The 16,734-nt window shown below is 36.2% G+C and overlaps 1 protein-coding gene across 1 annotated transcript; it reads right to left on the reverse strand.

The window, feature by feature from the left end:
• Positions 1–3,381: 3,381 nt before the first annotated feature.
• Positions 3,382–9,761, reverse strand: LOC110800624 (cytochrome P450 CYP72A219). Its single transcript, XM_022005936.2, has 4 exons — positions 9,555–9,761; positions 9,170–9,414; positions 5,206–5,596; positions 3,382–4,019 (listed from the first exon to the last, which is right to left on the reverse strand). The coding sequence occupies exons 1-4, from the start codon at positions 9,756–9,758 to the stop codon at positions 3,594–3,596; spliced, it is 1,266 nt and encodes a 421-aa protein (XP_021861628.2). The 5' UTR covers positions 9,759–9,761; the 3' UTR covers positions 3,382–3,593.
• Between the last annotated feature and the right edge of the window lie 6,973 nt (positions 9,762–16,734).

The raw sequence follows: 16,734 nt of genomic DNA on the forward strand, positions 1-16,734 counted from the left end.
TGAGCTCGTCCATGATCAAGGAGCTATGATTGTTAAGTTATCTACTAATCTTCTTATCATGAACAAGGATACCAATTTTTTTGTGTTAATACATATTATAATATGGTGACCTCTTGCACAAATGAAATTGGAACCAATGTTGAGAATTCTCAAGCAGCAACTGTACAGGCAAAATCCCATCTGGCAAAGGCATCAAACACTCAGCATTCAATTTCATCACCGGTGAGTTGTGTTTTCACCAATGATATTTCTTTCAGTGTTATCTTATCCAAATATTTTGGCAATAGTTGGTCATTGTGTTGAGGGGGTGGGGGTTAAAAATGAAAGCATAAGCTGAAAGATGTTTCTGTTTGTTTTGACAGTCTTGGCAATATTCATTGTGGCTTGTGACAAAAAGTTTTGTTGGAATTTAATGCTAATCTAATTAACAAAGCGGAAAAAAAATCCCATATCTAGAATCTCATGCAAAATTATTAGCTAAACATATACATACATTTGATGAATGTACGCCCACTAGCCTTACGAACACGAACGAGAACTCCAATTATAGCTCCTCTACAAAGGCACACAAAGATTTAGGATTCTTGTGTTTTCTCTAGTATTTGATCAAGTGTGTAGTGTATGGAAAACTAACACAGGTTTAATGAATAAACCCTTAGGGAATAATATAGGCTAATCGATCAATGCATAAAGCATTGATCGACCAGCAATGCACAACCCACAAGCGTGCATGCGCGATGGGCCTTGTGCCATGCCATGCAGCTTTGTGGCTGCTGTTGTTGCTTGCCTTGTCGCACAGCCCGCGCGTGCATACGAGGAAAATCCTTGGGCTTGCCGAGCAGTAATGTTGCCCGCGTGCATGATGCTACGCCCATGGGCCTGGCGCTTGCACGCTTGGGCTCGCGGGCTCGTGGGCAAGCATCTTTCTCGTTCCCCTTTCGTCTCGTGTCTAATACCTTACGTATATTTATCGTATAGTACTTGACGATCCCATGTCGTACGATATGATTATTTGTCCGGCCCGTCCTACAAATATACACAATACGGTATACGATTACGATCCAATGTCTTGTCGCATATTTACGTTTTTTTGTATTGGGTCGTGTCTTGCCTCAGACCGGCTCGACCTAGTGAAATCTTTAATTTTTTCAATTATAATTTTATGTGATAATCCTACTTGACCGTGATATTCATTAATCCACTCAAGTCAATTACATAAAAATTATCTTCTAAGAGCAACTTCAGACTTTTCAATAGAAAAATTAAGGACTTGCTTACAATACAAATAAAATATAGGAAAATTTGGTAATATTAATCCAATCTTTCGCCGATTTTCTTTATTAATCTCGCCTATGACTTTTTTTTTTTTAATAATCCCACCATTACTACCTAACTAACTTATTGGGCTTAAGTGACCGGTAACCGGTGAAAAGGTAAACTTTTCTATTTTTTTCTTTTTCTTTTTTCTTCTGTTTTTTCTATACCTGAAAACGCCACCAAACTTCACCCTCAAGACTTCAACCACCGCCGCCGTCGTATCCCCATTCGCTTTCGGCTTTATCTCTTCCACCTCTATCTATAAATCCTAGCACTCTTAAACCTTACCTCTCACACCTCCTGCAAATTATCGTGGTTAGGTAAATTATTTTAGGCAGTTTGGTAACTTAGATTTCATTTGAAATTCTTGAACTCAAATATGGGAATTAAAATGTTGTAATTGAATACCAAATCAAATGTTTGGCAAACACCAATAATTTCAATTCCAACATAGTGTTTGGGAAATAAGTGATATTTCAATTCATAATTACCAATAAATTATTCAATAAGTGTAGTATAGCTTACATATTATTCATTTATCAATGTCATTGAAGCCCCAAAGTTCTATGAGAGAGAGAGAGAACGTGGTATAGTTGCAGGAGAAGTTACGGAAAGGGATCGACTATTAAACATACACAAAATGCAATTGAACCTTAAATTTAATTATCAAGATTATCAATTGGAGATTTCTTCATACCAAAGGTTATTTGATTATAGAAGAATTTGATAGAAAATATTTACAAGTCCTAAAAATTATATCATTGATGAGTAATGGCGGCCAGATTAATGGCGGAGGAATATTCGACTTAGCTTGTTCTAACGCCATCGACACCGAGGAAGGAGTGAGTTGGGCTTCACAGTGATAGAGACGAAGAGATGGTTAGAGGTGGTTGTCGCTTGTGAGTCATGAAACCAGAGATGGTTGTTACGTAGGTGGATAGAGGTGGTTATGGAGATGGTCGGTGATAAGGTGGTGGTGGAACTGTCGTGAAGGCAGCAGTGGGTTTGGTAGACGAGAGAGAAAATGAGAGGGGAAGTGGGCAAGGAGGTCAGATTGTGAGAGGCGGGGTGAGAAAGTAATCAGTTGTAATTGAAATGACAACATTTGACATGGCATTTCGAACTCCTTAAAATGGACTTATTTTTGTAAGGGTTGGATTTGGCCGAAATCCAATCTCAAATTCTATGTGTTTCCAAAAAAGTGAATTGGGTCAAATCCAGAATTTCAAAAGAAATCCAGATTCCTAAACAAGCCATTATCGAATTTCTTCTTACATTAGCTCAAATTTTCAGTGCAAATGCAACATATTTTCGGTTATTTTTTACTTATGTCGTTCGCATATTAATTGAATTGAAATTTGAAAAACCTTGACTCGCTACTTTTGTCCGTACGCTATATTCATTTGATGCATGTTTTCGTTTTTAATTATCCGTGGAATTTGATTTTATTAGAGTTAGACGTGGTATCTTCTTTGTTTAAAGCAATTGGTGGAAAAAGAAAAGAAATGGGATAGTTTTCAGTGAATTGTTAGAATAAAATTGGAAAAAAGTGGTTAGTAGAAATTCCCACCTTTCTTCTACTCCCAATGGGCGGAAATTATTGCTTAGTTTCTGATTGATCAACAATTGGACTAATTTTCACTGAATTGATAAGGAACTTGAGCGAATTTTTAACAACCTTGAAGCTTTAAGTACTTCTGTTTCAAAGAGGTGTGAGGGAGCGAGAATTGGGGAGAAGAAGTAGTATTGAGAGGGAGAGGAAAGCAGAGGAGAAGAACAAAAATTGCAAAAGAAAAGAAGAGGAAATATAAAGAAAAAAAGGGGGAAAATTTATTTTTAAAACTGTGTAGTACCACACTGCCACGTAGGACATATTACCGCCTACAACATGTTTATGGCATGTTAGGCCCAATGAAAGTAGTTAGGTCGTAATGGTTGGATTATTAAAAAAAATGTCACATGTGAGATTAATACAAGAAAATCGGTCAAAGGTTAGATTAATATCACCAAATTTTCCTAAAATATATAGTTGCAAGGTTATCATTGAAGAGGAAAAAGGGTGAGTAATGAGTATGCTCTTATATATTAAAACAGCTACATGCTTGATTGAAAAAAAAAAAAATCAACTCTTATTAAATATGACGTTTATTATTTTGCAAACTTCAAAGTGTACGTTGTATCCTACCATTAAACAAATTGGCAGTTTCAAAGCATTGTAGCTTAGAATTTATGATGCAACATTCCAAGCTATGTATCTATAAATTTGTGCAACATTCTTATAGCCGATGAAACTTAATCGGAACACCAAATTGGGGTCTAAGAGTTCCAGCGGCAGAAGGTGCATGAAAATATTTTGGAGAAAGCTCAAAAGAAAAGCGTTGCAGAATTAAAGATAAAACCAATTTGGCTTCAGTGATGGCGAAGTTGGACGCAATGCATATTCTTGGTCCCCAACCAAATGAGAAAAATGACATATTCCCTTTACTTGCCTTACAAATACCTTCATTAAACCTTTCCGGGTTGAATTCCTTAGCATCATATCCCCAAAGTTCTTCTTCTTGATGGACTAGGAGTACCGGAAGATTCACTAACACACCGGAAGGCAAGAACACTTCTCCGATTTTTATGTCCTTAGTAACTGTGCGAGTCAATTCAGTCACCGGTGGATATAATCTGAGAACCTCTTGTAGAATCATATTGACCTATAAGGAAAAAAGAAGTAAGAGATTAAATTTATTACGAAGTATCATACTACCTACTCACCCCGTGTTCTTTACGTTTCTCTTTTTGGGTGTCCCAATATGTTCTTTACATTTCCTTTTATATTATCATATAAATGTTTTAATATTCTATCAAAATTTGTATCCAATAGCCCATCCTCTGGCTTAGCGGCAACCGCCTTTGAAAACAGAGACTTCTGAAAATAGGTCGCGTCGGTAGGGACCCAGAGAGCTGCCTTTAACCAATTAAATTCATTGGGTCATTTAATCTCTCACATTTTCCCATTGCAACATTAAATTTTTCTCATTTTCCCAATATCAAAGTTTTTATTAAAGTGAAAACATCTATTACTTTATGCTAAAACATACACCAGGAATGACACGTGTCATTTCCTGTTGCAAAATTTTCCCGCCAAAATTCATTTTACTAAGAAGTGTATATGTTTTATGTTCTTTATATTTTCTACCCTTTTTTTTACAAACAATTTATTTATGAAAAAAATATTAATTTGTAAATTATGTCAATAATAAATACTACGAAATAATAATTTTGCTAAATATTTTTAATTTTAGTCTCATCAGTACATTAATAATGAAAAACATATTAACTCAATATTTTAATTTGGTCAAATTAGCATATTATGCATATAAAATATGCATATAAGATGAATAAATTAAATGAGTATATATGTTCAAATTTAATAATTATGTACTAGTTTAATTGGGGGATATCTAGTTAAATATTTTGTAAAAAAATGGATCAAAATCCTTTGGTGCACGTGATATAATCTAGTTATAAATAAACGTAATTTGCCTTGTTTAAATAAAAAAATAGAGGAATTTCAATACACAATAATTAATTGTTAAAACGCGTACAAAATACCAAACGTAAAGAACAAAAAGAGACAGAGAAAGTAGTAATCAATAACCAATTAGGACTATTTCGAGTAATTAAGTAGTATATACAAAATATCTTAATTTTTTTTTTTTGGTGCGAATGAGCCACAAGGGCGGGGATGAGAATCGATCTCATGATCACCTGGAACCGAGATGGAAGCTCTAACCAACTGAGCTATCCATCACTCTCAAATATCTTAAAATATGCATATACATATGAAATCATAAAATATCGAGGATATAATAAACAAATAAATATTATTGCACTTACTGTTTTTAAATGGTTTAATTGATGAAATTCCGGAACTTGACTTCCAAACATGTTTAAAACCTCTTCTCGTGCACGCACTTGCCAGTCTTGGTGGTTTCCCAACAACATTAGTGTCCATGAAAGTAATGAAGAAGTACTTTCTTGGCCAGCTAAGTAGAATATCTTGCACTCATCAATAACTTCTTCAAGATTCAACTTAGTATAACTCTCCTTCGTATTCCCATTTTCAATTTCTTGTAAACTTGAATTCAATAGTAAACCTAACAAATCATCCTTTAGTTTTTCTTCTTCCTTTATTGCTTTCTTCCTCTTCTGAATAATATCTTTTAGTAGATTTCGTATGTCCTGGTAAATCTTTTCCACTTTCATATTTGTTTTAGTTGGGACAAACCTAAACCACAGATTTGATGAAGCAATTATTTAGATTTGGAATGTATGAATAAAAATTATATAATAAATATTACCGAATTACTAGATTTAATATTATCAAATTAGGTAAGATTTAAATGCATGGTGATGCGCGTTTCACATCTCAAAATACATATACCATCACTACTCACTCGTATTGAATTAACATTACCAATAATGTCTTGGCCTAGTGATTAAGAGTGAAGTGACATGTGTACAATATCACAAACTAGTTTAGTGCCCGTGCAACGCACGACTACTACTAAAATAATTTATTATTTTAATAGTAACTAAAAGACTTGTGATATTAGGAAAACATAAAAGTAAAAATGATATATGAAAAAGTATAAATTCAAAGTTGTGTAAAAAAAATATTCAAATGAACTAAATTTGCATATTACTATACAAAGTTAAAAACTATAGTCGTTTACTTGTATGTAGAACGATCTAACAACGTTAACCAAACCCGAATGACTCAAGACTAATTTTCGAAAAGATCCGAGCATAACCGAGTTAGTCAAATACAACATATTTTGAATTGAGTAAAATCTTGGTAAATAAACTTATATGTTAGTCTACTTACCATGCATTATTATTTTAATTAACATTCTTACTTACCAGTTACCATGTATTATATTATTAATAGTAGACTAACATTAGAAGTTCATTTATCAATATTTTTTATATTTCTTATCAGATTAAAAAGTTATAATAATACATAAATAAAATTATATAATAAAGGAAAAAATAATATTGATTTAGTTTTCTTCCAATAATAATATATCATGCAGTACACATCTATGGTAATTAAAATATATTTTTATCTTAGTTTCCTAAAAAAAACGTATTGTAATTTATTTATTTTAAAGTAAAAAATAAAAAAAACATTTTGGCAGGAAAAAATCGCACTAGAAAATGACACGTGGCATTCCTGGTGTCTCTTTTAGTATATAGTAATAGATAGATTCTTATTTGCAAGTGGTGTGAGTAAAAGTTAAACTCAAAATCTTTAAAAGATCTATATATGTAAAATTTATCTTTTTTTAGTGATAAATTTTTTCATTTTAATTCAAATTATTTATTCAAAATCACTAGTAATGTATAAAGCTAATCATTTAACCCTTTAACATGTTTATTTATCAGTTTACTTACTGTTAATATAAAAAGTTCTTCAAATTATGTAAAAGTTACAAAAATTTAGGTAAAAGTTATTCTGTAATACGATAAATTTATTGTACACCTTGTGCATACAAGAACTTTTGATACGATATATCTCTAGTTTAATTAAATCCATCCCAATTTATTATTTATATTGCAATCGTGACTTATTTATTTGCACACAAAAATGATTGAATTAACATTTAAAATTTTAAAAACTACAACAACAACAAAAAAAATAAAAATAAGGCAAGTTAACTTATACGTAGTACTAACTAGATTAGATCCCGTGCACGCACGGATTTTGATCATTTTTTTCACAAAATATTTAACTGAATATTTCCTCAACTACTGCATAGTTATAATATTTTTAACATACTTGTTTAAATTTATTCATCTAATATGCATATTTAAAATGCTAATATGGTAATTTGACCAAAATATAGAGTGATATATTTTCCATTATTAATATAGAGATTTGACTAAAATATTATCAATTAAAATTTATTACGTCGTATCTATTATTGCCATAATTTATAAACTAAATTTTGTTTCCATACATAAATAGTTTATATAAAAAAGGTAGAGAATAAAATCAAATAAAACAAATACACTTTTTTGGGAATTGAAAGTGGTTTTTGGCGGGGGAAAATCACAACGGGAATTGACACGTGTCATTCATGGTGTCTCTTTTAGTATATAGTAATAGATTATAGAGATACGGGCCGGATTAAAAATCCATAATTCATAGGCCTCGGGCTAAATCTTTTGTAAACGTACTCATCCATCTAAACCTTTTGACAGTCACACATGAAAAACAATTTTTTTTAAAGCTAATACTTCGTATTAAATCAAAATTAACACATAAAAATAAATGGATCATTGGGGATTTACCCCCCTTATTAAAACATTTGTTGTTCTAGTGCTATCACCAGTATATTGATTGATCGCAAACTTTATTTTCTTGATTTTTAGTAGTGTTTTGATTTCATGTTTACATTAAATTGACATTATTTTTCATTATTGGGTTTTTCTAACCCAATTCTTAGATTTTATCTACCCACCCATATGTATTTCTATTTTTGTCCTTGTAAGAGTTTCTTTGATTATGTTTCTCTATACTGTTATTAAAACTCTAAGGCAAAGAATGCCATCACGCTACATGTCGCTTCCTATATAACGATGACATAACGCATCGTCATCTTCGACATGTCATTTCATATATAAGTTTTTTTATCATGAAAAAAGGTTAATTATAGTTTTTGAACGTGTAAATTCTCATTTATTAGTCACACATGATAACCACTATGCCACAAATCATTTTGTTGATTCTTATCCGTTCAAAATTATATTAAGTCAATATAATTAAACAATGATCTGAATAATTTCTTAATAGTCTCACATCACTAATTAATAATTATTCAATACTTTTGGGAGTTAGTAATCTTTACATGATTTTATTAAAGCATACTCAAAGTAAGATATATTATAATGTAACAAATTTAATTAGACTCAAAACAAGTTATATAATAATCTAATTGATCCATTTGTCTATTATTCGAGGCATCGCCTGGGACACTAACTAGTTAATTTCTATTTCTGTCCTTGTAAGATTTTCTTTAACTATACTCCCTCCGTCCCTTAATACTCGCACCGTTTTGACTGGACACGCTTGCCAATGCACAACTTTGACCACCAATATTTTTAACTACATATTATAAAAACTTATAAAAATATAATATTTTGAAAATATATATTAAGACGAAGCCAACAACATATTATATACTAACTTTTGTTTTCATATACTAGAAATAAAATAGTGTAAAAGTGAATTATTTGAATAGTGTAAAAAGTCAAAACGGTGCGAGTATTAAGGGACAAATGGAGTATTTATATAAAATTGATCTGTTGATGATAATTTGTGTAGTACTGATGGGGATGTCAATTCTACGTATGCAATCAATTGTTTTAGATTTAGTTCAATAGTCCTTTATTTTAGCTTTAGTTCAATTCAATTTCAAAACTACAATAGTTCGAAAGACGCCCTCAACCCTCCGATCGCAACTGAGTTAGCTTAAAACAACAAGATTTGACTAATACTCGCACCTCTTTCTTTTTTGGGCCATCCGTTAATACTTGCACCGCTTCTATAAATGGAATAACTTTTACCAATATTATATTATTTCTCACACTTACCTACTAACCCACTCCCTACAAAAAAAAAATTCACACCCCGACTACCCTTACACATTTTTCATTAACTATATTATAAAAATACCCCACTATCAACTACCACCCATTAAATTAATGAGTCAATTCAAGTGTTTTAAATTCCGCACCGATTTTAATCGGTGCAAGTATTAAGGAACAGAGCGAGTAGTAATAAGCATTTACTTACCTCCATCCAGGGATATAAAGAGAATCTATAAGTGGCATAGCAATTTTTACTTCTTCTCTTATGAGCTTGAATATTCTTTTCCCTTCTTCATAACTGCTTCCAAATGCGGCTCTAGAAATCACATCTGCTGTTAGCTTCTGCAGATACATCCATACATCTACCTCACAAGACCCCGTCTTTGAAGCCTTCTCTTCCCATTCTTTTATCATAACCGATGAGCTTTCATAAAATGCAGGAAGCATTAACTGCGTCCAATGAATCGATGAAGCAAACAAGTAAAAACCATTTTTTGTTCGTGAGAGTTTTTCTGGTTAAAATAGAGCAAGTAAAATGAGACGTATGGAGTAAAAACATTAAAAAAATATAGTAACTGGAAAAAATTAACCTTAAGCTTGTCCATGTGGAAAGCTGGGTTGAGGAGTTTTCTGCGTTTGACCCATACTTGACCTTCAATTTGAACCAAGCCAGAGGAAATGTGTTTGAAAAAGGGGTTCGCCTTGGGCTTCACAAACTCGTTTATCCTCATAAACACTTCTCTCACCAGCTCTGGTTCCGCAATGTTCACCACTGGAATCGGTCCATTCCACATAAAGCATTTGGTACCTGCACTTATAAATACTTTATGTTATACTACGTATGTATAATACTCCCTCTGTCCCTTAATACTCGCACCGCTTTTCTTTTCGAGTCGTCCCTTAATACTTGCACCGCTTCTATACATGGAAATTTTATCAATATTATATTATTTCTCACACTTACCTACTACGCCACCTACATTCCTATTCTTTCCAAAACATTATTTAAAAATTCACATCCTTCACTCACCACTCCCCACCTATTACACATTTCTCACTAACAATATTAAAAAAAATACCTCATTATCAACTAACATCATTAATTTAATAAGTCAATTCAAATGTCTTAAACTCCGCACCGGTCAAACCGGTGCGAGTATTAAGGGACGGAGGGAGTAGCTTTTATGGCTTACTCACACTGGAAAAATAGTTATATTATACTACGTATGTATATTATAGTTATTATATACTTAATGCTTCATCCATTTCATAAAAATTGCAACCATTTAAGTTTTGTCACTATTCATATATTAACCTTGACCATGTATTTTTACTAATTTACAAAAAATGAATGTTATAAGTAAAATGTCGATGAATTGATTTCATTGTATATTTTCATAGTATTAAATTTTATAATTTAAAAAATAAGATTAATTAGATATACTTACGGTAAAAGTTATATCTTGACAAACGTGATAATCAAAATGTTGCAATTTTTATAAAACAAAGGAAGTATTATGCAAGGGAAAGACCAACTCAAATATATTTAACGTCCGATAAACCAAAGACGTAACATGAAAATGAAAAAAATGAATACACTCACATTTCAATTGCTAAATAAGCTGTTAGTGTTAGGTAACAATAATTACATGTTACATAGTCAAACATATGAGAACGTCTTAATCTATACTGGATATACCATTGAAATGATATATTAATATTTTGCATTTTTATTTAGTACCAAATCACGTAGTTGAGTATAAGGAAAGTAGTTGTATTTTCTCATGTAATACCAAACAACATAGTTTTGTAACATGGTTTCATTTTTATTTGGTTCCAAACAACATAGTTTGGTACTCACAAGTCAAAGATAAATGTCATTTATCGTTGACCAGACTCAATTTATTACATGAACTTACCATATAACCCTTAATATACCAACCGAAGTTACTATTTTGCCCCTAGTATACCATTTTAATGGTATACCTAGCTAGTATAGATTCAGAAAACCTCCAAATATATATATTGTATGAACAAATAATATACCGTATTTTCCGACAATGTGATGAAAAAGTGGATGAATACGGGGAAGATAATGATTTGATAAATGTGGCAAAGGCTTAGATCTAGCCTCAAGCAACATCCTTTCTTTGTCGTTGGTATCTCCATAGAGTAGCCTGTAAGGGTTACCTTGGAAACCTTGCTGTCTAAGAAACCTCTCTAATTTCTTAGGCTTAAACCATACCCAATTTAATATACTCCACAACAAATACACCACCACAACACATACCACACTAATTGCTATACTTATGCCTTTTACTTCCATTTTGCGGCAACGTACCGACCATCACAATTATGTTAACAATGATAAACTACTATGTCACAACTCACAACTATATAAATATATATAGCAAATTAGCAATGCGTCTGTTGTTGGCTGTGTTTGATTTACTTGGTCTTACGGATAAAAAAGATAAATTACTAATTAACAATTCGTTAATTTCCAAGTCAATTACTTCAACGCTATTTAGGAATACAATACATGCATTAGTGGAACACATAAGAAAAATCATGCATTGGTGGAATTATTGAATTTTGCATGGCGTTGAAGTAATCGAAGTGCATGCATATTGACTTGAAAATTAATGTATTGGGAATGCTTTAATCCCAGAAATATGAAAAACAAGACTTGAATATAATCTTGTGAGAAATTAACGATTTACATTGAACCAAATATTGCTCATTTCCCATCTCAATTTAAGTTTCAAGTTGAACAATAAACATTAATATGATATATTAATATTGTGCGATATCCTCCGTCTCTTTTGTTCTTTGCGTTTGGTATCATGCACGCGATTTAACGACTAATTAATGTGGATTGAGATTCAAACAATGCAATTTACATTTATTTATACTGTTTTTACTTTTATCCAAAATCTGACTCTGAGAAAATGTAAAAGATTTAACACCCCAATGAAAAAGTGTGAGAGATCTGACATAATGCCTCAAGGAATTAATTGGTTAATATAATCTTTGCTTACAATTTTGACAAATATTAGGACATTTATGATGAGATAATATAAAAGGAAAGATTTTTAATGTAAATAACAAAATGGTATTTGGAAATTGCACAACATTTAATCATGTACGTCAAACTCCCCAAGACCCCAACCTGATGATAGTACAATTTGTAAGGTTTTGGGACTTTGTAGGAAACTACCTGTTTGGGCTCCCAATTGAATACCAATTGGGCCATTAAGTCCAAAGCCCAAAGGCTCACAGCAACAACATCAAACCCACTACAGTTCAAAAGCCTATTCAGCCACCAATCAAGGCCCAAGGCCCACTTGCAATAAATAACGTAAGGGCATTTATTGTATAAACACTATAAATAAGCCTTCATGGCTCACTTACCAAGGTACGTCCATTTCACGCCTTAAGACTACTCTTCTAGGGAATTTCTCTCTCTAGAATCCGAGCATTGTTCTTACTTAGGCATCGGAGGGGCTTTCCTCGGAAACACCCCCGAGGCTAGTAACTTATCTTTTGTGCAGATTGATTTGGACACAACACGTTCGAGCTAGCAGGATCTTCAACACACACAAAAGGGCCTTCATTTGCAGCCCATTGTTTCATCCACTTCAACACCGGAATAATTTGGCGCCGTCTGTGGGGAAGAACACTTGAAAGCTCCGAAAAACACTTCACTTTCCACGTAAAAAATGGAAATGCCCAACAATGACAACCAGGTGGGAGATGTCCTTGTCCAAACAGATTCGGAATCCGATGGGGGTGAACAGTTGCACTCAGTGGCGAGATCGCAGCCAACAAGGGCCACCGCCACGACCAGCAGACCACTCCCCTCTCGAGAAGAGCTCGCTGCGGCCATGACCATCATGCAGAACTTTCTCTTCAACGAGAAAGAACAAGCCCAGGCAGCAACACGGCGAGAGACAAGGAGAGCTAGGCGACAGGTATTGCTGAACATGCCCTCGACTGACGAGGACAATGTGAGACCCGAGCAAGATCTCTCCACAATGTCAGGAACGCACCTAATGACAAGGTGGAGAGAGAGCACGTGGGATACGCAGCAGAGAGCTGCACAGCAGCCAGAGTGGTTCGCAACACCGTCTCCAACACCGCAAGCCCTCCAAAGCGAAGCGAGTGATCGCACTCGGATCCAAAGCTCGGTCCATAGCAGACTGCGACCTTCGGTTCATGATAGGTTGGGTAGCCCCTGGGTCCAGTAGACAACCCGAAGGCAGTGGCCAGTCGAGAAGGAGGAGGAGAAGTGACCGAACTCCTAGCCCCCTACACGCCCCCGAGCAATCTCTTAGAGGGAACTCGAAGAGCGAAGGTATTAGGGCGAGGCTAGGGAAGAGGATCATGACTCCAGCATCGTCCCCATTCTCGGACAACATTATCAATGAGACAATCCCCAAAGTGAGGCTGCCAGCACACTTGACATACAGCGGGACTACGGTTCCGAGGGATCACGTCATCTCTTATGAACAACAGATGTTTCTGAGTCCCTACTCCGAGGCCTGTTGGTGCAAATACTTCCCAACCACGCTGACAGGAGTTGCAGGAGAATGGTTCAGATCGCTGCCGAAGGGATCGATCAAAAGTTGGAAGAAGCTGAAGAAAAGGTTTTGTGTGCAGTTCGTGAGCAACAATCGCCCATCACGAACCACAGCCGAGCTAACTTCTATACAGCAAGAAAGGGATGAAAGCCTGCGAGACTTCATGGCCAGATTCATGAAGGAATCCACCAACATTCCGAACCTACAGCCAGACGTGGCAATCTTCGCTTTGAAGCACGCGCTACGAGAGGGAAAGTTCCGAGACAAACTGACAATGAAAAACCCCTCCAAGATAGCGGACGTGCTCCAAATGGCAGATGCGTTCATCAGAACAGAAGAGTTCAACAAAGCCGCAACAAGGCTAAAAGGATCCTCGGATCCGAAAGATAACAAAACAAATCAGAGTAAGCCCGAGGGCAACTCGAGAAAGGGGAAAGAGAAGGTGGGTGCGAGAGATGCAAGCCCAAAGAAGGATGGGAAAAAGGGTGAATTTCAACCCAAATACACCAACTACACTCCACTCGCCATACCCCGAAGAAAATTTTCAATCTCCACAAAGATGATGAAAAATGGAAGCTACCAGACAATCTCAGATCCAACCCTCTCCGTAGGAACAAGAACAAGTGGTGCGAGTTCCACGATGACTTCGGCCATACCACTGAGGAATGCAACTCGCTGAAGGACAACATCGAGGACCTCATCCGCCGAGGCTACCTAAAGCAATACTTGCTCGACCGTAGAACGGAGAGGGAAGAAAAAGAGAAAGCAACATCTGGAAAGCAACAAGAGCAAGCCTAGAGATGAGTCCATGAGACCGAGGGGCAAAAGAAGAAACCAATTCTGGTGGTGTTCGGAGGACAAAGGTCCGGCCACGCCAGCAAGAAACATTTAAGAGCTCTCTCCCACCGAGTCAACTTCAGCAATGTTGGGGAGAATAAGCCTACCCCCCCGAACATGACCTTCACTGCTGATGATTGCCTCGGGACCCAATACAAACATGACGACCCGTTGGTGATCGAAATGGATCTCAACAACCACAACATCCATAGAGTACTAGTCGATGGGGGAAGCGCCGTCAATATCATCTTCAGGAACTGTTTCGAGCAGCTCATCCTCGAAGAGGGAGAAGAGTCACTGACCAACGTCAGCTACCCCTTGATCGGATTCAACGGATCCGCAGCTATTCCCCGAGGAAATATCACCCTACCCGTCACAATCGGCCAAGGCCTAGCAGCAAGAAACGTCCGAGAGGAATTCTTGGTGATGGACTGTGACTCAGTATATAACGTCATCATGGGACGAACCATGATCCACAATGTAAGGTTATGATACATATGACAATTCATAAATCATGCGGAAAAACCATTTAGCCAGGAAAATATATTATTTACACATAATCATTTAGCATAGTTTAGATGCATACTCTTTGTTGCGTGCCTTCCCTAGCTGCGCCCGAACCGAACAAGAACAAGTCTTTAGGAATTCAAGTGTCGTCCCTCCGTAGATAGTCCACAGTACGTCCGGATCCGCCTTAAGATTGAGCAACTAGAATCGCCCTTAAGGTACTAAAAATTTCGGCACTTTTGAGCAAGGAATGTGTCTGAATTTTTTTCTCAAAAACTCACTTTGAATACTTGAAAAACTTATTATAAATTGTGAACCTAGGCCACATATTTATAGGGGTATGGAAAGAGAATTGGAATCGAATTAGGATACGAATTAATTAAATTAGAATCACAATAAAACTCTTATTTAATTAATTTATCAAATAGAATTAGGAATTTAATCATTAAACGAATCCTGTACGTTTTAGGTTTCGTATGTGAACACAAACACCCACGCACGCACAGCAGCCCACGAGGGGCGCCATGCGCGCGCGCGCACAGCCCGAGCATCGCAGCCCACGACTGCCGCAGCCTTGGGCGCGCGCTGGGCCTGCCTTGCGGTGGGCCTGGCGCAGCCTTGGGATGGCGTGTTGTGGCGCGCGTTTCCCTTGCTGGACGTGGGCCTGGCTTCTTGCTGGGCCTTCGTCTAGCAAGCTCGTCCGATGCTAATTCGTACGACGCGCTTCCGATTAATTTTCCGATTCCGGAATTTATTTCCGATACGAACAATATTTAACATTTCCGATTCCGGAATTAATTTCCGTTTCGAACAAATATTTAATATTTCCGTTTCCGGAATTATTTTCCGATTCCGATAATATTTCCGATTCAGACAATATTTCCGTTTCCGGCAATATTTCCGATTCCGACAATATTTCCATTTCCGATAATATTTTCCGGTACGTACCATGTTTCCGTTTCCGGCAACATCTACGACTTGGATAATATTAATATTTCCGATACGATCCATATTTCCGTTTCCGGCAATATCATCGTTTCCGGAGTATTCATTTCTTGCCTGTGACGATCTCAGCTCCCACTGAAACCAAGATCTGTCGATTCCGAATATCCATAGATGGAGTATTTAATGCCATTAAATACTTGATCCGTTTACGTACTATTTGTGTGACCCTACGGGTTCAGTCAATAGTAAGATGTGGATTAATATCATTAATTCCACTTGAACTGAAGCGGCCTCTAGCTAGGCATTCAGTTCACTTGATCTCACTGAATTATTAACTTGTTAATTAATACTGAACCGCATTTATTAGACTTAACATTGAATGCATACTTGGACCAAGGGCATTATTTCCTTCACACAAAATACAAGCAGTTCCATCCACAGACCATCAGATGATGATGTACGTCTCGGATGCAGGCTTCGCCGAGCGGATAAAGGGTGATCAAGAAGTGGCAAGGTCAACCTGTCACACGGCCATCCGAAAGCCGAGGCTATGAGATAGCCCTGAGGACGAGGACGAGAAGAGTTCTCCCTCAGGTGGAGAAAAAGATGCCAAGAGGAGAAAGGCGGGGCCGAGCAGCCTGGTAAAGCCCGCAGAAGTTGATGCTCGACCAGAAACCCTTTCCCCCGAATCAGACCAAGAGATGGAAGACATTCCCTTAGAGGATGAGTCAGACAGAAGTGTCCGAATAGGCAGAGGCCTAGGCTCGGGACTTCGAATAGAGTTGATCCAGTTGCTGAGGGATCACAAAGACATCTTCGCATGGTCGGCGGCTGACATGCCAGGGATAGATCCGAAGATGATCTGTCACAAGCTGAATGTCAGTCCCGAAGCTCGGCT

Source organism: Spinacia oleracea, chromosome 4 (assembly GCF_020520425.1).
Source record: "Spinacia oleracea cultivar Varoflay chromosome 4, BTI_SOV_V1, whole genome shotgun sequence".
In the NCBI taxonomy this organism is placed as follows: domain Eukaryota; kingdom Viridiplantae; phylum Streptophyta; class Magnoliopsida; order Caryophyllales; family Amaranthaceae; genus Spinacia; species Spinacia oleracea.